We start from the raw sequence: 20,898 nt of genomic DNA, 5'->3' as shown, positions 1-20,898 counted from the left end.
CAAGACGATATTTCTGCTTATTATTTTTAAGTTTATTTATTTATTTATTTAGAGAGTTGGGGATGGAGCAGAGAGAGAGGATCCCAAGTAGTCTCTGCCCTGTCGGCTCAGAGCCCATTGCAGGACTCAGTCCCACAAACTATGTGATCATGACCTGAGCTGAAATCAAGAGCCAGATGCCTAACTGACTGAGCCACCCAGGCACCCTCCCTGCAATAGTTTTGCCTTTTAATGTGGTCTCATAGGGATCTCTCTTTAACGTTGGTGTTGGAGGACAGGACAGCACACCTGCCTTATAAGCTATGGTGTCTCATTGTGGCAGATAGACTCTAAGATGGTTCCCCATGACCCCCAACTTTGGTATCTGTACTTTTTTGTAACCCACACCATTTGAGTGTCCCTGAAGACTGTGACTTTCTTCTAGCCAATAGAACAGGGCAAAAGTGATAGGCTGTCACTCCTGTGATTATACTACACAGTAGGACTCCATCCTACTGGCCAGCTCCCTTTAGGGACTCTCTTTGCTGGCTTGATGCAGTAAGGTGCCATGTTGAACTGGCCCACTTGGCAAAAACAGCCAGTGGCCACCAGGATCTGAGGGAGCCTTCAACTGAGACCCAGCAAGAAGCAGATGCCCTCAGTTCCACAGCCACAAGGAAATGAATTCTCTCACTGGAACATAAGACCGGTTTAAGCCATTATCAGTCATTTACATCTCAGGGTCCATGAAAGATTTAAGAGGAGGTTTGGTAGAAAAGTGGACCAAAGTGTCTGACCTTGAAGGGGATGACTGCTCAGATTTGAGGGTGAGTGTGTGACAGGGAAGCTTGGCTGGACACAGACTTCTCAGTCATCACTGTTTTGCCTGGGTCTTGGCCATATTAAGTGTCTCCCGTACTTGGTGCCTGTACACTTCATGTCTTAAGAATGATCTGATGGGGAGAGGTATGTTTGTATGACCCGAAGGAGCAGAAAGAAGGATGGAGCTCAGTCACCGAGACATTGAAAAACTCTACATTGATGCTAATGATGGTAGCATGCAGGCAAAACCAGAGAAGGCAAATCAGGGCAGTTGGTGGGCCCAGTGGTAACTGAAGCCATGGGAAATTTGCATCCTCACTCAGCTGAGCTCACCTTTCCCCTGTAGCCTCAGCATCGGCCTTCTGAGAGCGCTCTGATTCAGATGCAGAGCCTGAACATTTCTTCTCACGTCCCCAGGAAGGGTCTAAAGAGGGGCTGTGTGTGGGGGTAGGGAGGAGGCCAGGGACCAAGGCTCAACTCGCAAGGGGGCTGACCAGAGGGGTCAGAATGCAGCCAGTGCTCTCGGGCTTCTTCATGCTTCTCTTTGTCCTGCTGTGCCTCCTGGGAATCCTGGCCAACGGCTTCATTGTGCTTGTGCTGAGCAGGGAAAGGATGCGGCGTGGGAGGCTGCTCCCCTCTGACATGATCCTCCTCAGCTTGGGCGCCTCCCGCTTCTTCCTGCAGTGGGTCGGCATGGCGAACAGCTTCTACTACTTCCTCCACCTGGCCGACTACAGCACGGGTCCCGCGCGGCAGTTCTTCGGTCTCCACTGGGACTTCCTGAACACAGCCACCTTCTGGTTCAGCTCCTGGCTCAGTGTCCTCTTCTGCATGAAGATCGCCAACTTCACCCACCCCACCTTCCTCTGGCTCAAGTGGAGGTTCCCAGGGTCAGTGCCCTGGCTCCTCATGGCTTCTCTTCTGATCTCCTTCATCGTCACCCTGCTCTTCTTTTGGGGAAACCATGCTGTGTATCAAGGATTCTTAATTAGAAAGCTTCCCGGGAACATGACCTTCAGACAGTGGAGCAGGAGACTGGAAATTCACTATTTCTTGCCCCTGAAACTGATCACCTTGTTCTTTCCTTGCTCTATTTTTGTGGTCTCAATCGCACTGTTGATTAATTCTCTGAGGAGACACACTGGGAGAATGCGACTCAGCGCCCACAGCCCACAGGACCCCAGTGCCCAGGCTCACACCAGAGCTCTGAAGTCGCTCATCTCCTTCCTCATTCTTTATGCTCTGTCCTTCGGGTCCCTGATCATTGATGCTGCGGGTTTCTTCTCCTCAAAGAGTGACTGGTACTGGCCGTGGCAGATTGTAATGTACCTGTGTACATCTGTCCATCCGTTTTTCCTCATCCTCAGCAACCTCAGGCTTCGAGGGGTGTACCGACAGCTCCTGCTGTTGGCCAGGGGCTTCTGGGTGGCTTCCCAGAAGTGACTCCGGAAGGGTGATGTAACCCGTGCCCACTTACATGGAAATAGCTTTGGAGGTATCTCCTGGATTCTACTCTGGGTTTCCTCCTCTGGGAAGGAGAGGAGGGGAGTCGAATCTGGGGATTCTCTGAGCGAGATTCCTTCCGTGGGACACTGTTAAAATGGAGCCGCACAGGTCCCAGAGAGCCAGTATTGTCCAGCAGTTCAGAATACAAAATTCTGTCTGTTCTCTATTTCATGTCGCCCCTGTTATGTGGCAGCTTCTAGTTCAAGAGACTTGATTAACAGTCCATGCGATCTCACCGACCTCGCAGGGGATGAAGAGAAAATGCGTCTGTGGCTGAGCTGCAATGTGGGTGGGGAAGAAGCAAGGCCTTGAGGATAATGTATGGGTTCCCATGGGAGCCCTGGAGGACAGGAGTTGGGGGGCCGACAGTGGTCAGGGCTGTGATGTCGAATGGCCCTCCCGTCTGTGCGGATTCTTTTTCTCTCACCACACTTGGATAATTCGGTTTTAATTTTATGAAAACTACTTTCTTTCCTTTATACCAACGCCTCTCTTATTATTATTTCCACTGTTCTGCTTTCAGTTTCCCCCCTCTGAAGTCTAAGTGGCAGCCAGACTTTTTCCATGTTTATTCTTCTTTAGAATCACACACTGTGATTTTCTCTATCTTCAAATTGCCTCTGGAACTTTTTTTCTTCCTTAAGCAAAAGTCACAAAGTCACATGTAATGAATAAACATGTACTTTTAGTTCTGAAACACAAAGACTTGAGAGTTTCTCTTAGTTTGTATCCCAAAATCATTTAACCTCTTTATTTTTTTTTTAAGAGAGAGAAAGAACATGTATGCACAAGCAGGGGATGGGCAGAGAGAGAGCGAGAGAGAGAATCTCAGTCTACATTTCCACTGCTTTAAAATGCTACCTTTTATCATTACTAAATTCATATATATATATGTTTATTTCCTTTCTATTCTGTCTTACTACCTTGGTATAGTCATGTGCCAGTACCACAATATTTTGACTATTTTAGGTTTATGATGTTTGAATGACTGGTAAACTAGTTCTTCATTAATCTTTTCTAACTTTCTTGGCTATTATTTTTAGAATAATAGTGTCTAGTCCCAAACAATTCCTTCTTAAGAAAATTATGTTGGATACTATTAAATGTATAATTCAATATAAGGAGAAATACATATCTAGGGTGTTTAGTCTTCTATTCAAGAATATGGTATGCTTTTCCATTTATTCAAGATTAACCAAGATTTATTCAGTAGGTTAAGTGTCTGACTCTTGGTTTGACCTCAGGTCATGATCTCACAATTGCTGTGAGATGGAGCCCCATGCTGGGCCCCGAATTGGGCTCTGAGCTGGGTGTGGAGGTCACTTAAGATTCCATCTCTCCCTCTGCCCCTCCCCCACATGCTCTTCCCTCACACAAAACAAAACAAAATAAAAAACTATTTGAGATTATTATTATTACTTTCAGTAGTGTTTTAATTTTTTAAAATATAGGTCTTACATGATGTGATGGGAATTCCTAGGTGTAATTAACCCTTTATGCCTTCATTTCCTGGCACATTCACTTAGGTAATAGCAACTGTTTCAGAGTAACTGCAAAGATTGATGTAGATAATATATGCACATGACACATTAGTATTGATCATAACTTGTTAATAATACTTATAGTACTGCATAGTTAATATTATTTTAAGAATTATGTTCTGTATCTGCATCAGCGCACAAAGAGCAGGGAAACCTGAGGATGGCAAGGACCTTTCTAGCCACCAGGAAAGACCAGCGTTTCTTTTCTTTCTTTGGCTCCTCTTGGTTTTTTTCCCATTCTTTCAATTTTTTTCAACTGCTAAATGAGACTAATGTGCTAAGCGTGAGTGAGATAAAGAAAAACCATTTGTAGTGGATAAGAAATCACTGAGAAGGGACTCTGAAGGAGGGCACTGGAGACTCACCAGGGGGTGTGGCTCTCACAGAATAATTCACTTAAGTAGCTTTTTTCGGTTAAGTTTTTATTTAAATTCCAGTTAGTTAGCACACAGTATAATAGTAGTTTTAGGTATACAATATAGTGATTCGATACTTCCACACATCAACTGGTGATCGTCACAACAAGTGCCCTTCCTTAGTCCCCATCACCTCCTTCACCTCCCCCCATCACCCCTCTGTTAACCAGCAGATTGTTTTCTATAATTAAGAGTCTGGTTGCTGGTTTGTTTTTCTCTTTTCCCCTTTGTTCATTTGTTTTTTATTTTTAATTATAAAATTTTACTTTTTTAGTTGTGCAAACAGGGTACATAATTAATAGGGCTGATGGAGGTCTATAATTAAGGTACATAATTAAGAGGCACCTGGGTGGGTCAGTTCGTTAAGCATCCGACTCTTATTTTCAGCTCAGGTCCCGGTCTCACAGTTTGTTGGAGTTGGAGCCCTGCGTTGTCTCTGCATTGACAGACAGTGCAGAGCCTGCTTGGGATTCACTGTCTCTCTCCTTCTCTCTGCCCATCCCTGCTCATGTGTGCATGCATGCTCTCTCTCAAAATAAACAAATAAACAACAACAAAAAAAGAGGGTTGATGGTGAGAGAGTCATTACCCCATACATATAAAAGATAAAAGAGCGGGAGAGTACCGAGTGCACTTGGTTATGGGTGCCCTCCCGCCACCCTCCCAGAAAGTCTCCCTGGATGCTAATGGGCTCATCTGCTGATGGGCAGGTGGGCTACGTTTACATCCTGGGCAGCTACTCTAACGGGTTCACTTTCTGCCACACTGACAAGGACCCTCAGGACACACAGTTCACACTCCTGACTGGGAATCCACCCTGAGGAACGAGGGGAGCAGCCACCGACACGGCTGAGCCAGCCTGGCAGTGTCCACACTGAGCATCACAGCAGTTGTGGAGGGTGGTCACTGGCTCGTCCGCAGAGCGGGTCTGAAGCTGCATGAAATGGGCACGAGGGTGTTCGCATTTAGGATATGACTCTGCAGTAGAGTCCGCGTTCTCCCAGGCAGCTGCTCCACAAGCGTGTTGTCCACTTCTTTCACTTTGGACACGTCCGGGGTTTTACCTTGTGGGTGACGTGCATGTAGGGGCAGGTGTCGCAGGCGAAGTGGTGGCGGCTCTGTCCTCCCACGATGCACCCATGCCTGCGGCCGGGGCAGAAGCAGCATGGTGGCCGACTGCCCGGCAGGCCTGCACAGCCTCTGGTACCGACGCTGAGCCCGTCTCGAGCTCACTGTTTTGTTTCTTAAATTCCACATTTGAGTGAAATCATGTTATTTGTCTTTCTCTGACTGACTTCTTTCCCTTAGCACTTAAGTAGCTTTTGGCATCAGCTAAGGGAGGCAAAAAAAAAAAAAAAAAAAAAGCTATTTCGTTTTTTCTTTGAAGACATAGAGGGGAAAGAAGAAAACGAAACAGGAATAGTAAGAGTTACTAAATATTAGCTGTTATCTTAAAACTTTATTCCATATTATGTGTTGTTATGTTGCTATATTGAGCTGTTCTATTGAGGAAAGAAACGAAAAGACTAAGAAAATACATCGGAGACCAGATTGAATCAATGAGAAATCAGACTGAGTGGTGGACCTTAGACCATGTGCTAGACCTTCCCCAGCCCCCTTCTGGTAGGTAGTGCTTCCTAAGGCAAAATCCAGTTCTGTGGTATCAGCAAAGCTGAGCTAAAACCCATCTTATCAACCAGTGGCAAACATCACAGTTCACTACTGAAGGTTTTATGAAAGCAATTTTGTAAAATTTAAAAACACAATGAAAAAATGTATGTGAGGATGTATTAATGTTTTGGCAGGCTCCAGATTGTTTGTGAATATATTTTGTTAGCAAATAGTTTTGGAGTGCCTACCCGTAGACAGCTCTCTGTGCTGAGGGTAAAGTAGTGAGCACTACAAATGTCATTTCTGTCCCCATGGTGTTTATAGTCTTGTGAGGCATCAGGGGCAAAACGAGCAGATCATTACAAATCCCTGAGGAGGTGATAACATGGTGGATGAGATGACATGTGAACACACAGTTCCAGGGGCTTGTCGGCACAGAAGCCTGTCAGTGAGTTCCAGGCTGAGCACTCTGCTCTCTTGGAGTGGGTATTCCTGGTCGTGTGGTTGCGCGAAGCGAAGAGTGCTGTATGGGCGCGAATTTTGTTCCAGATAGAAGAGGTTACCACTGTCCCGGCAAAGCAGGAGGTCTTGCCGTAGGGATCCTCCGCCATGTACATTCCCGGGTCTGCTCCAAATAGCCATACAACAGTGTTCCCTCAGGCCCCTTACTCCCTCCTTTGACTCTGAGTGACTCTAGAAATACTCTTCTAATAAAGTTCCCAGCTTGGAACTGAGTTTCACTCTCTTGGACTTCATGCATTGATTTATTCTCGATGAAAAAGTATGAAGCCTTTGCCAGGCTAGTGCCTTTGGTGAGGCTCATACCTGTTTTGTGAGTCAGTATTAGAAAAGCAAACTCAGATCCCTCCTTAGCCAGGATGGGACCTGTCTAACCAGAGGTTGCCTCTGGAGACATGGGGTGACATCAGAAAAGCAGGCTTGTTATCAGAGGTGACGCTTACAGAAACACCAAGTAAGTAAGCTCTGTTGGGTTTTGCTCAGTCTTCAGCCTGTTGCTCAAATGGCATGCTTATCTTTTCATTTAAAAAAACAAAAACAAACGGAAAGCAGAAGGCACATTACAGTTATACTCTTTGTTCAAGTCTCAACTTCAAGATCTGTTCACTTTTACTTCTAACATTTCCTTATATTTTAAAAAACTTCTGGTCTGCATTCTTCCCAATTCTTTTGGTCTTGAAACCTGCCTTACCTACCTGGTCTGTGAAGTCTGCCAAATTTGAGGAAGTTGAATTACAGGTCCTTTATCCATTTTGAGTTTATTTTTTGTGTATGGTGTGAGAAAATGGTCTAGTTTCATTCTTCTTCATGTTGCTGTCCAGTTTTCCCAGCCCCATCTGTTAAAGAGGCTGTGTTTTTTCCATTGCATACTCTTTCCTGCTTTGTCAAAGATTAGTTGGCTGTACATTTTTGGGTCCAATTCTGAGTTCTCTATTCTATTCCATTGGTCTGTGTGTCTGTTTTTGTGCCAATACCATACTGTCTTGATGATGACAGCTTTGTAGTAGAGGCTAAAGTCTGGGATGGTAATGCCTCCCATTTTGGTTTTCTTCTTCAGTATTACTTTGGCTATTCGGGGTCTTTTGTGGTTCCATACAAATTTTAGGATAGTTTGTTCTAGTTTTGAGAAGAATGCTGGTACAATTTTGTTTGGGATTGCATTGAATATGTAGATTGCTTTGGGTGGTAATGACATTTTAACTATATTTATTCTTCCAATCCATGAGCATGGAATGTTTTTCCATTTCTTTGTGTCTTCTTCAATCTCCTTCATAAGTTTTCTATAGTTTTCATCATACAGATCTCTTATATCCTCAGACCCATAACAAGTGAAGAAATTGAATCAGTTATCAAAAATCTCCCAACAAATAAGAGCCCTGGGCCAGATGGCTTCCCTGGGGAATTCTTCCAGACATTTAAAACAGAATTAATACCCATTCTTCTCAAACTATTCCAAAAAATAGAAATTGAAGGAAAACTTCCAGACTCATCCTATGAAGCCAGCACCACTTTGATTCTCAAGCCAGACAGAGACCCAGCAAAAAAGGAGAACTACAGGCCAATATCTTTGATGAATACAGATGCAAAAATCCTCAACAAGATACTTGCAAATCGAATTCAACAACACACAAAAGAATTACCCACCATGATCAAGTGGGATTCATTCCTGGGTTACAGGGCTGGTTCAATATTCACAAATCAATCAATGTGATACATCACATCAACAAAAGAAAAGATAAAAACCAAATGATTCTGTCAGTAGATGCAGAAAAAGCATTTGACAAGATACAGCATTCCTTCTTAATAAAGACCCTCGAGAAAGTCGGGATAGAAGGAACTTATTTAAACATCATAAAAGCCATCTATGAGAAGCCTTCAGCTAACATTATCCTCAGTGGGGAAAAACCGAGAGCTTTCCCCTGAGATCAGGAACACGACAGGGATGTCCACTCTCACCACTGTTGTTTAACATAGTGCTGGAAGTCCTAGCATCAGCCATCAGACAACAAAAGGAAATTATAGGCATCAGAATTGGCAAAGAAGAAGTCAAACTTTCACTTTTCACAGACGACCTGATACTCTACATAGAAAACCCGACAGACCCCACCAGAAGCCTACTAGAACTGATCCAAGAATTCAGCCAAGTTGCAGGGTACAAAATCAACGTACAGAAATCGGTTATATTTTTATACACCAACAATGAAACAACAGAAAGAGAAATCAAGAAACTGATCCCATTCACAATTGCACAAAAAACCATAAAATACCTAGGAATAAACCTAACCAAGGTACAAGGGGAAGTGAATTACAAATAAGTGTTCCACTTACTCCCTCTAGTTAAGCATGAAACGGAGAGTTTGTCAGATAAAAAGAAGAAAAAGAAGATAAAATGCTATTTGTTTTAGTTTCAGTTAGTAAGGGTCCTGGTGCAGAGGAAGAGGACAGCTTCTGGAAGCCCCTATCACGTGTCATGCCCCATATCAGAGACTCTGCTCTCTTGCCCTGGTCTCTAAAGCACATTCCTTGGCCTTGTTTGAAAAGCCCTACCAAACCCTCTTTCCAGCCTCACGTCCGCCTCATGAGTCTTCAGGATGAAACCTTTGCTCTAACCAGACCGGTTTGCTCGCTCTTTCCCAGACAGACCTCAGGTTTTTCTACCTCCTCACTGGTTTCTATGGTTCCTCCACTCACCATAAATGAACCTGTCCCTCGACTCCCTCACCTGTCCAAATTCAACCATTCTCTGAGGCCCCATTTAATATTTTCTTAGGCCCCATTTAATATTTTCTTCCCTTTCAATCCCTTTGCAAACTACCCCGATTTTTTCCCCTTCGTGGGAGAATTTAATGAGTTCCATGGGGTTTTGAACCTCTGTCTTGTATTTAGTAATTAAGTAAATATCCTCTTAATTGTATTTTTTGCATTGTTGAATTATGTTGTGATTTCTTTTTTTCTCTTTCTTTTTTTTTTTTGGCATTTATTTCTTATCATTTCAAATAGTCTCCACATCGGAAGGAAGGCCCTCCTGTCAGAGCTGGTGTGTGTCTTGCAGGACCTGACATGGTGCGTTGCATACAGTCTGTTCTCCGATTGATATTTCTTTCTGAGACCTGCATGGTGTCCCAGGCCCATGATGCTCTCTGCGCTTGGGAGGGGGAGGTTGGGATGATAACTGTGGCGAGGAAGGGCTTGCACTGCGCACAGAAGAGGTGGTCAGTGGATGTGGTGTTTGGTGATTGACTGCAGATGGCAAAGCTGACATCTAGGCCAGGGGTGAAAGTGCCCTTGGAATCATATGCTCACGTTCACCCCATCAGCAAATGTGTAACATTTCTGATTGGTGTAAACTGCTTTTGAATCTTACTGAGAACAGGCCAAAGCTACAAAGAAGATTTCAGAACTTAAGTCATTATTTGCCTTCAAAAACAAAGAGTACATTTTCTACACACACACACACACACGCACACACGCACCATTGCACAAACACTTTATCCCTTAGTACAAGCTTCACTGCCCTTAGAAGGCAGCCTTCTCTTTCCGCTTTTGAGTTTGTCTGTATTTCTCTGTAACACAACTGAGTTGCTACCCAACATTCAGCTCCGGGCACCAGCAGCCCTACTACACCAAAGCCCACCATTACAACCTGGTGTGTGTGACATCCGCCTGGGCCACGTGGTTCAGCGCATGTACCCACAGGTGGGCCGGTACATCGTGACCACAGTCTCTGCCACAGGACTTACCAGGCCCATAAGCCCAGAGACTGCTGCTGTGTAGCGCAGGGGGTCACAGACAGCCACGTAGCGGTCATAGGCCATCGCGGCCAGCAGCAAGAACTCGGTACCCCCCAGGGCCAGTGAGAAGAAGAGCTGGGTCCCGCATCGGGTGAAGGAGATGGTCTTCTTCTCCAGGAGGAAGTGCACCAGCAACTGGGGGACCCCACTGGAGGTGTAGCCGATGTCCACCACCGAGAGGTTGCAGAGGAAGAAGTACATGGGCAGGTGCAGCCGCGCGTCCAGCCCTATCAGGAGGAGGATGAGCCCGTTGCCCAGCAGCGTCAGCACATAGGCGGCCCCGAACCGGACAGAGAGCCCCGCCTGGGTGTGCCTGTCGCTGGAGAGCCCCAGGAGCACAAACTCGCTTTCCCAGGTCAGGTTGTCCCTCCTCGTGGGGCAGGTGGGCCGGGCTGCCTGAAGGAGGAGGTGGCTTAGAGAGTCCAGAATCAGTAAGATTTTACAGCAAAGGACTCTGGGTAGGACTGCAAGAACTTGTACGTTTTCTCCATTAGACTCTGAGCTTCTTCAAATCATGGATCTTTTATGATTTTTCTTTTCATGCAAAGATTCCTAACAAATGTTTCGCAGTATGGGTCCACAGATTAAAAAAGTGTTTAAAGTAGGGGCGCCTGGGTGGCTTAGTCGGTTAAGCGTCCGACTTTCGCTTAGGTCATGATCTCGCGGTTCGTGGGTTCGGGCCCCGCATCAGGCTCTGTGCTGACTGCCAGCTCAGAGCCTGGAGCCTGTTTCAGAGTCTGTATCTCCCTCCCTCTCTGACCCTCCCCTGCTCACGCTGTCTCTCTCTCTCCTAGAAATAAAATAAAAAAAAAATATAAAAAAAAAAAAAAAAAAAAAAGTGTTTAAAGTAGTGGCCTTGAGGATTATTCTCTGATCCCAAGACGTAGGACTTGTGCTCTGGACTCCCTCCTTGTCGTCACTCCTCACACTAGAGCTCGTGGTTTTTCCCGTTGCTCCCATAAGGCAGGCCAGGGCCGTGACAGAGAACATCACTCATTTGGTTCTCAGTGAACTGATTAATCAGGCTTATTCCTAGGCTGATAAGATCAGGGCCTCATTGTAGAACATTATGCTCACTATAATTATGTCCCAACTTCTTGAGATTATACTGTTTCCTTGGTGAAATGCTGGCATTTATTTGAATGTTAAAGTAAGTGATTTATAAAAGATGAATGTATATCTCTCTCGCTTGCCACTGCAGCATGTAGTGCCTACAAATGAAGTCAGTGAGGGAGTGCCTCTGAACGCCTTTGAACTCTGTTATGTGTAAATCCTTCTGTCACAGAAGACACAGGTGTGCCCTGGGAAAACTTCCCTGTTTACTTTGCTGGTCTCTAGTTTCTATCAAAGGCTAAAGATGCTGTTTTTTCCCTTAGCATAAATGAAATGTACTAAGCAATTTTATAGTCTTTATTTCTCTGTTTATTAATAGCAAGTCCCTCTAGCTCCATTGCCATGTCTGCATTAGGTGTCTTTGCAACATGGTGGGGGAAGACAGTGCTCTTAGGTGGTATAGGGACACGGAGAGACTGCAGGGACACGGAGAAGAGTCCACTGCTGGGAAAGCCCATTTGAATGCCCACTGGGGAAGCTTGAAAAGGAAGGAAAACTCCAGACACTAGGGTTTGACTGTGAAGGTCCCACAGGACCCGTGTGGACCCCAGAGCAGTGCCTGCCACAGAGGCTGCACACTGGAATTACCCGGCTTGCTCCAAGACTCCAGAAGCCCATACTGTACTCCAAAGCAAGCAAGTCACAACCTCAGGCGAGAGAAACACAGATATTTGTGTATTCGTAACTTTTAATGTTTCCCAAACAAATAAAATGCCAGGCTGAGTTTAACCACTGCTTTAGGTGGAACCTTTTAATCTTATTTTTGAAGATTTAGTACATGTTCTTTTGGGGAAAGGAATATGTTTTGAGATAAACCTAGAAGAGTTTTTGAGGAGGAAAAAACTTCTGGGCTAAGCTTCTCATTCTTTGTTTGAAAAAGTTGAGGCCAATAGAGTTTAAATCATTTGCCTCAGATTCTACTAAATCAGTGAAAACATGATCCTTGATTACCTTGCCTTTTTTGGTGTTGGGTCTTCCCTTAGTCTTTCTTATGTCTTGTCCACAAACAATGTTTCAGAATATCTTAGATCCAAGGAAGTAGTAGTAGATATCAAATGAGATAATATATGAGAAAGCCCTCATAATATTCAGATCATTATCTAAATGAAAAGGATCTGTATTAAAGATATGAGAGATGGGTCATAGAATCCAAAGAAATGGAAATGAAAACAATTCAACCCAAGTCTTTCTAACCAGGCGTAAAGATAGAGTTCATGGTTGGATGGGGGTGAAGAGGGCACAGCACGTGGACAGACAGCACCTTGTGTGTCTCCTACCTGGTTGGAACCCACTCCCTTCGCTCTTTCAGTCCTTCTGTGGCCAGAAGGTGTCACTGTGGAAAATGCGAAGACTATAGACTGGCTTCGGCAGGGCACCCTGCTGGTTTTCTGAGCCCTGCACTGGGATGGAGCCCCAGTTTTCCACAGAACTTGTTTCTCTCGTCAAGGCAGTAAGCAGCCAGACTTCACTCACCACATGTGGCTCCTGAGTACCCAGAATGGCAAGTGAAGGTCTCACCATGGAAGGGAATAAAATGCAAAATGAGAGAGAACATGAAAATGAAAAAAAAAAAAAACAAAAAACCCACAGCCTGGAAGGAACTTGTAGGATCATCATTTCAACCTTGTCATTTTACAAATGAGGACACTGAGGCTTGCGGAGCAGAAGGGGTTTTGCGCGAGCCAAGCTAGGAGCAGAGCTGGACCTGGATGTGGGATTGGAGGACCACATTCCCGTGTTCTTCCCGCTCCATCATACTGCGTTCTCATCGCGTGGAGCCCACAGTGTATCACAGCAGTGAGCGGGGAGCAGCATCACCGCAGAACGATGTGTGGGACAGGTGTGATTTATGGGGGACGTCAGGAAAGGTGTGATGTTTTAGGATGCGGCTCCCGGGGGCTTCAGGCTGCCTCAAAGTAACGTGGGGAGGCTGGCTGAAGAGCTCTCTGGAGAGGCAGGTGGACTGGTGGCCCAGTTCCTGAGGGCAGCTGACCTTCCATTTCAGCTGCAGGAGGGAAATACTTACCCCCTAGCTTGGTGAGAGTATGGAGCGCACACCAGGACTCTCAACCTTCGCTGCAGCCAGGAGGTAGAATTGGAAGAGCCGCTCCACTAAGCCTGATCTTTTCACTCTCCTTTTATGACTTGTAACTAAATCCTTGAAGGGTAGACAGGGTGTTTTCCCTTTTTATCTACCCCTTTCTCATTTCTAATGGAGACTGGCCTATAGAGTTGCTAGGCTGGCTGAATAAACATCATAGTAAGGAGTGGTTTTAAAATTCATTCTCTCATCAAGTGCCCAGTATAGAACTTTCTCATTGATGTTTTCAGAAAGTCCACTCTCTAGAAGACCTGAAGAATGACTCCACTCAGAAGGGTCTCTTGAGGGACCAGTTTTCCTCCTCATCAGTAAGTGTCTTTCAAATACACAGAGTCTTTGAAGAGACAAGGACCAGGGGCGTGGGGGTGGCTCAGTTGGTTGAATACCTGACTTTGGCTCTGGTCATGATCTCATGGTTTGTGAGTTTGAGCCCTCCCATAGGGCTCTCTGCTCTCAGCACAGAGCCTGCTTCAGATCTTCTGTCCCCTGCCCACCTCTGCACCTTCCCCGCTCACGCTCTCTCAAAAAAATTTTTTTTTAATTTTTTTTTATTTTTTAAAATTTATTATTGAGACAGAGAGAAACAGAGCATGAATGGGGGAGGGGCAGAGAGAGGGGGAGACACAGAATCCAAAACAGCCTCCAGGCTCTGAGCTGACAGCACAGAACCCAACGGGGGGCTCGACTCCACAAACCATGAGATCATGACCTGAGCTGAAGTCGGTTGCTCAACCAACTGAGCCACCCAGGCGCCCCAGAAATAAACATTTAAAAAAAATTTTAAAAATAAGGAGACAAGGACCAATTATTTTTTTTTAATTCTAAAAGTCAAATAGTAGGTAAGTAGGAAAATATTTTGGACCTACTATCTTCTTTTCCTGACTTGTAACTTAATGAACTGGTGTATTCTTTGGATAAACTAGATGTTTGCACTCCTGCCACAAACAGTAGAATATAAGTATTATTTTGTATACATAAGGTTTGTTTTCATTATTAAGATTAGAGGATGCCTTAATAGATTTTTTTTTTTTTTAATTTCTAGCGGGGAGAGAGAGAGAGAGACAGCGTGAGCAGGGGAGGGTCAGAGAGAGAGAGGGAGTCACAGACTGAAACAGGCTCCAGGCTCTGAGCTGGCAGTCAGCACAGAGCCCGACGCGGGGCCCGAACCCACGAACCGCGAGATCATGACCTAAGCGAAAGTCGTACGCTCAACCGACTAAGCCACCCAGGCGCCCCGAGGATGCCTTAATAGATTATTGTCCCTACTATATTGTGCTTTAATAAAGGATTGTAGCTCAGCCTGTAAAGAAAGGACATCTTTGCTTTTGGTTGACCTTATAAATCTTAACTGGTTTTATAAAAAAGAACTCCCATACACAAAGCTTGCTGATTCAGTGGTCTTGGTGATCATTTTGTAGCCTGGCGGTGTTAGAAAGTGTACTAGGATATCTCACTACTCAGTGGTGGATGTTCCATAGATATGTGATGAAGATGAAGGAAAATATATTAAATTATAAATGCCTGTGATTTATTCTTCCCCACTAACTGAAGAGAAAGAACTCCTGAGGCTTCTTTGCTGTGCAAAATGGAGGCACTGGGCAAAGGGCAGACAAACACCAAACCATGGAGGCAGTGGAGAAAGGAAAAGGTAATTTGTTTATTTGGGAAGAGAACTTAATAGTTACAGAAGGACCTAAAAATGAGGGTTAAAACATTTTGACTGGAGACAGGGCGGAGGGCCTCACATCTCACACGGGCGTGTGAGCAGGGAAGTTGGAAGGGGGCTGGTTGTGGTAGGGGAGAAGCAGGTGGGCAGAGGCTGAGGGAGGGGAAGGAAGCAGAGAGGGTCTTAAATAAAAAGTAAAAAAGAAATTTTTGCTGGACATTTCTCCAGAGAAGGTCTACACATGGCCAGCAGGCACGTGGGAAGACATGCGGGTTAGAGCCCGGGCGGGGCACCATCTACTACCCACTGGGAGGGCTTCAGTCAAAGAAACAAACCCTGAGTGTGGCCAGCACTTCAGCAGTTCCTCGAAGACGTTAGGGGCACCTGGGTGGCTCAGTCCGTTGAGCTTCCAACTCTTGATTTCGGCTCAGGTTGTGATCTCACGGTTCATGAGATCGAGCCCCGCATGGGGCTTGATGCTGACAGTGAGGGGCCTGCTCGCGATTGTCTCTCTGTCTCTCTGCTTTTTTCTCAAAAAATAATAAACTTAAACAAAAAGTTAAACATAGAATTACCATGTAATCCAGCAATTCCATTCCAAGGTATATGCCCCAAAGAATCAAAAACAAAACAAACAAAAACAGAATTCAAACAAAAACGTGCACATAGACATTTATAGCAGCACTATTCACAGAAGCGGATAGTTGGAAATAACCCAAACACCCACTACCTGATGAATGGGAAGGGGGGGTCAAGAAGATGTGTTTGTTTCCATACAGTGGAATATTATCCAGCCATGAAAAGGAACGAAACACTGTTGTCTGCTACAAAAATGTTATGCTAAGTGAAAGAAGGCAGACACAAAATGGAAGTATTGTTATAATTCCATTTCTGTTAAGTGTCTAGAGTAAGCAAATCCATAAAGACAGAAAGGAGATAGGGGTTTTCCAGGGCCCGGTTGGAGAGAGGAATGGAGAGGGACTTGTTAAAGGGTATGAGGTGCCTTTTTGGGGCATTGAAAATGTTTTGGAACTAGGTAGACCTAAGGTTGAACAACATGGTGAATATACTAAATGCCACTGAATTGTACACTTCAAAATGATAAAAATCATGAATCCTATGATATGTGAATTTTATCTCAATTAAAAAAAAAGTTTTACTAAGAATTTAAAAAGGTACTCCAGTCTCCTTCTCTGCGACTTTTTGGCATTTTCTCAGCAGATTGATAAGAAGTTTGAATTGTTCTCAATTTATGGGTCTTGTTGTTGTTGTTTGTGGGTAAGACCAACCAGATGCCTGTGCTATTAAGGCAAGAGATGCTTTATTTTAATTTTTAAATGTTGTTTTAAATATTTTCCTGGACAACCCTAGCTCTGGTTCATTTTCTGAGTTAGGATATTTAGAGCGCAGTCGCCAATTGTGTATTACCAGAGTGGAGCAAACCTGAAGCAGATTCTTTCCTTGCAGAGTAGCTCGCTCGGCGCCCTTCTGATGGGGCGTGGCGTGATGGTCAAGTGTGGGTTCCAAGTACATCTCTGTTTTCAGAAGAGCATCACCTTAGACCTGCTTGTAGAGAAAGTATGTGTCTGAGGCCCCGAACGCTTGACTTTTGGGCCACCACTTGCCACCACTGCAAGGCCAAGGGCATGGGGGCGTGCCGAGGGGCATTCACGCGCCTCATGCATGACTAGTCCTGCTCTTGAGAGTTTCTGTGACTTTGGCTCCAAGTCCCTGTGTGAATTCCCCTCCCTACAGAGCTGGGCCGGGCTGTGTGTGAGTCACAGGGGTGACCTTTGCATTTCTGGCCTAAGGCCTGTTTGATCCCTTGGGCCCAGTGAATTTTGTAGATTACAGCTCCCTCCTCCTCTCCCTTTTCACACCGATTGCAGAAAAGCTTAGACATATAGTTGTAGATTTTAGAGGCAAATATACTTTCTTGGCATAAGTTTTGTGCACTTCCCTGACTTCTGATTGAATCTTCCTTTCCAATTCATATATGCTGCTATATCTTTTTTATTTTATTTTTCCATTTAGTTTTCCATTGGGTGTGTTTGTAAATTGTAATTCACATTTTTAGAAGAAGTCAGGGACCAAAGATAAGAGTCCAGGGATATGGTCCATTTCCCTGTTACCTCAAAAGATAGTGGTGCAGGTTGGGGTCTCCCTGCCTGCCCCCTTACGAACATGGATACACTGTCCCAAGTGCACACTCCAAGGTCCATGGTCGTCAGAGCGAGGCCTCTTACTCACTCTGCATACTAAAGCTGCGCACTAAAGTTTGGATTCAGAACTTCTCATCAGAACTCGACTCAGAGCAGCCTTCATCTCGTTGTTCCGTAGACTGTAGATGAGTGGATTCAACATGGGGGTCATTACGGCGTAAAAGAGCGTCACCACCTTATCCTGCTGAGCTGAGGCTGTGGAGTGGGGCTGCATGTAGGTGACCAGGGCCATCCCGTAAGACATGGAGACCACAGCGAGGTGGGAGGCACAGGTCCCGAAGGCTTTGCGGCGTCCCCCGGTGGAGCGGATCCGCAGGATGGCTGCCACAATGTAGGTATAGGACAGCGAGACGAGGCAGCAGGGCACCAGCAGCACCACCACGCTGGAGGCCAGTATGATCACCTGGTTGAGAGTGATGTCCACGCAGGCCAAGCGGACGAGTGCCAGCGTCTCGCAGGCCACGTGGTTCAGCACGTGGTGCCCGCAGGTAGGCAGACGCATGGTGACCACCGTCTCCACTACAGAATTCCCCAGGCCCACAAGCCAAGAGACAGCTGCCAGGCCTGTGCAGCATCTCGGGCTCATCACTGCCACGTAGCGCAGGGGGTCACAGACAGCCACGTAACGGTCATAGGCCATCGCGGCCAGCAGCAAGAACTCGGTACCCCCCAGGGCCAGTGAGAAGAAGAGCTGGGTCCCGCATCGGGTGAAGGAGATGGTCTTCTTCTCCAGGAGGAAGTGCACCAGCATCTGGGGGACCCCACTGGAGGTGTAGCCGATGTCCACCACCGAGAGGTTGCAGAGGAAGAAGTACATGGGCAGGTGCAGCCGCGCGTCCAGCCCTATCAGGAGGAGGATGAGCCCGTTGCCCAGCAGCGTCAGCACATAGGCGGCCCCGAACTGGACAGAGAGCCCCGCCTGGGTGTGCCTGTCGCTGGAGAGCCCCAGGAGCACAAACTCGCTTTCCCAGGTCAGGTTGTCCCTCCTCATGGAGCAGGTGGGCCGGGCTGCCAGGAGAGGAGCGGAGTCAGAGAGGGGCAGGTAAGTAAAAGTCACACGCTAGGAGTCAGGGAGTTAAGCCAGGAGCCAGGACATGAGCTCCAGTAGGAACACCCACCCTCCTGATCCTTCACCTGGGTGCTTAGGGGGAATGCAGTGGAAGTGCCGGACGAAGGGACACATGGGTTCTCAACTAGACTGTGAGGTTCTTAAGGGTTAAGTCCTTGTTCTGACCATCCTTTTGGGGCTAGGATCCAGCACAGCTACAGCTAATAATTCGCCATAGAAGGAAAGAGAAAAAAAGTGTTAGAGAAAGGGAAGAAGGGAAGACAAAAAAGAAAGAAGAAGAGCCAGGAAAGCTAAGGAAGAAAGTTTGGAAATCAGAAAAAGGAAGGAAGTGAAGTGGAAGATGGGGAAGAAAAGCAGGATGCGGTTTTGAGCCAGCGCCTGTTCGGCCTGTGTGTGCGAGGACCTGTGCTCAACCCCACACACCTGTGAACAGGACAGACAGACGCGGGAGTCCTGCTCTCTCGGTTCTTGTATCTTAATCATGGACACCAGGATTGAATTAATAATTACAAAAATTAATTAAGTATAATTGTGCTAAGTGCTTTGAAGGAGAAGAACCAGGTTACTAGTTGGTTAATTAAATTTGTGTCTGTAATTACATTACCACTGGTTATGTCTTACTTCTCAGTGTGCAATTTACATTGTAAGTTGCTGACGCTTATTTAGATGTTTAAGTAAATGATTAACAAAATAACATAATGAGGGCCTTTGGAAACCAGTGATACATACTACTACTGATAGGACTGACTGAAATCTACTGACTCTTTCCAGAGGAATGAATTCTCCTACCTCAGTAAGATTGTGTTGGATTACCTTCCTTCCAACATACCAACTGGCCCAGTATAAAAATAGATTTAAATGTAATCTGAAGGTGTATTTCCTGTTCTTAAAATAGTTAACAAATCAATGAACTCAGTTATTAAAATATTTATTGAGTATATGGGGTACTAGGCTTTCAACCAACTTCTAGCACGTAATGCCTTTCAACGTTAGGAATTTGTTTAGAAAATCAGCAGTGCAGCAGACTCAAGTAAGGAGCTTTGAGATTGGATCTTGGTAAAATCTGTGACAATCAAACAAGACAACCAGAGGACAAAAGGAATACATCAGTGTGAAGAAAGCCAGCGTGGAGCTACAAAATCAAACACAATAGAGCTGAAAGGCATAAAACAATTGAGATGTCCTCTGGCTGGGGTCCATGGCCAGCGGCCAGCAAGAGCGCAGAGAAGCTGGGCGCACCAGGCATCCCTCGGCTCTCCTTCAGCCCTGGTCCCGCAGTGGCTGGAGGGCATCACTGCAGAAACTTTAGATTCTCCGGGTTGGTGACGTGGTTGAAGGGCCAGAGGATGGTGGCTGGTGGCTGGGTTCTGAGCACCGCCCCAGGGAGCCTGTGGCTGCCCACCAAGCTGGGTCCTTGTATCAGCAGAGGAGCTCACTCTGCTCTGATACATGATCTGTAGGCTACCAGGCATCCAGAATTCTCCCCTTCAGAGTCACTGCTGTGGATCCAGATTCCCTTCAGAGGAACCCTGTCACTATGTAAGAAAATGAAGCATGTAAGAAGTGAAAGGAACCAGAGAGATCACGGATTCTATCCGTATCTTTTCGCAGACAAGGAAGCCAAGGAACAGGAGTAAGGTGGGCGGCCCAGGTATCAGATCTCCCTGGGAACCACGCTGGGACCAGGTTTAAGCCTAGACTGCACATTCTCAGCTCTCCCTGAGCCCAGGAGTGAGCAGTCAGAAGGAAGTTGTGGAAGGCAGTGGACTAGGAACGGAGGCACCTGAGGAATCTTAGATGGGAGGCCCAGGACACAGCTCTCTTGCCATGTAGAGAAATACTGTGTAGTGAGCGTGAAAAGCTTTGAATGAGAAGTCAAGGGATCTAAGTTCTACTTTGCCTCTTCCGTTAGCCTGCTATGTGCCCTATATGATATGAGGTCAAGTAACCTCCCTCAGTGTCAGTTTCTTCATTTGAAATGTGGGACAAATAATAATGTCTACTTCACAATATCTTGAGTAAGATCAAATGAAGAAATGAACGTGAATGTGCTGTGTAAAGTACTAAATAAACATAACTGGCTATCGTTATTACATTCAGCAAGTCAATTTCACCAAAGTAAATTCTGCCCGAGTGATACAAGGACAAGAAACAATATGAATATGTGCTCTAGAGGCCAGAAAGTTAACAGAATAAATAAACATAAATCCCCAATGCAGTATATCCTATTGCCTAAATATTATATAACTTACTGAAGACCCTGTTTCAATAAGTGAAGACTTAAGGTAGAGGGTTTGTCTATACCCAGTGGGTGGTACTATGCTCTATGTGCCATATGAGCACAGTACCTTTTTTTTCCAATAAAATTTTGATGCTGTTTTAATTTATTTTTTTAATTTTAACGTTTACTTATTTTTGAGACCGAGAGAGAGACACACACAGAGTGCAGCGGGGGAGTGGCAGAGAGAGAGGGAGAGACAGAATCCAAAGCAGGCTCCAGGCTCTGAGCTATCAGCACAAAGCCCAGTGTGGGGCTCAAACC

The 20,898-nt window shown here is 45.6% G+C and overlaps 2 protein-coding genes and 1 pseudogene across 2 annotated transcripts; 1 reads left to right on the top strand and 2 right to left on the bottom strand.

Moving 5' to 3' along the window:
- Positions 1 to 1,308: 1,308 nt before the first annotated feature.
- LOC120238955 (taste receptor type 2 member 41-like) lies at positions 1,309 to 2,244 on the top strand. The gene has a single exon (XM_039243031.1). The coding sequence runs from the start codon at positions 1,309 to 1,311 to the stop codon at positions 2,242 to 2,244; it is 936 nt and encodes a 311-aa protein (XP_039098962.1).
- Positions 2,245 to 10,030: 7,786 nt separating this feature from the next.
- On the bottom strand, positions 10,031 to 11,916 carry LOC120238954 (annotated as a pseudogene).
- A 5,420-nt stretch (positions 11,917 to 17,336) lies between these two features.
- On the bottom strand, positions 17,337 to 18,278 carry LOC120238993 (olfactory receptor 2F1-like). Its single transcript, XM_039243069.1, has one exon. It carries the CDS (start codon positions 18,276 to 18,278, stop codon positions 17,337 to 17,339), a length of 942 nt encoding a protein of 313 aa, XP_039099000.1.
- Between the last annotated feature and the right edge of the window lie 2,620 nt (positions 18,279 to 20,898).

Source organism: Hyaena hyaena, unplaced genomic scaffold (assembly GCF_003009895.1).
Source record: "Hyaena hyaena isolate Hyena2069 unplaced genomic scaffold, ASM300989v1 scaffold_220, whole genome shotgun sequence".
Lineage (NCBI taxonomy): Eukaryota > Metazoa > Chordata > Mammalia > Carnivora > Hyaenidae > Hyaena > Hyaena hyaena.
The sequence above is the reverse complement of the archived record's forward strand: the minus strand, read 5'-3'. Positions and strand labels throughout refer to the sequence as shown.

Bases quoted from the DNA above. Each gene is read 5' to 3' on its own strand.
- LOC120238993 (XM_039243069.1), bottom strand. From the start codon at position 18,278: ATGAGGAGGGACAACCTGACCTGGGAAAGCGAGTTTGTGCTCCTGGGG.
- LOC120238955 (XM_039243031.1), top strand. From the start codon at position 1,309: ATGCAGCCAGTGCTCTCGGGCTTCTTCATGCTTCTCTTTGTCCTGCTG.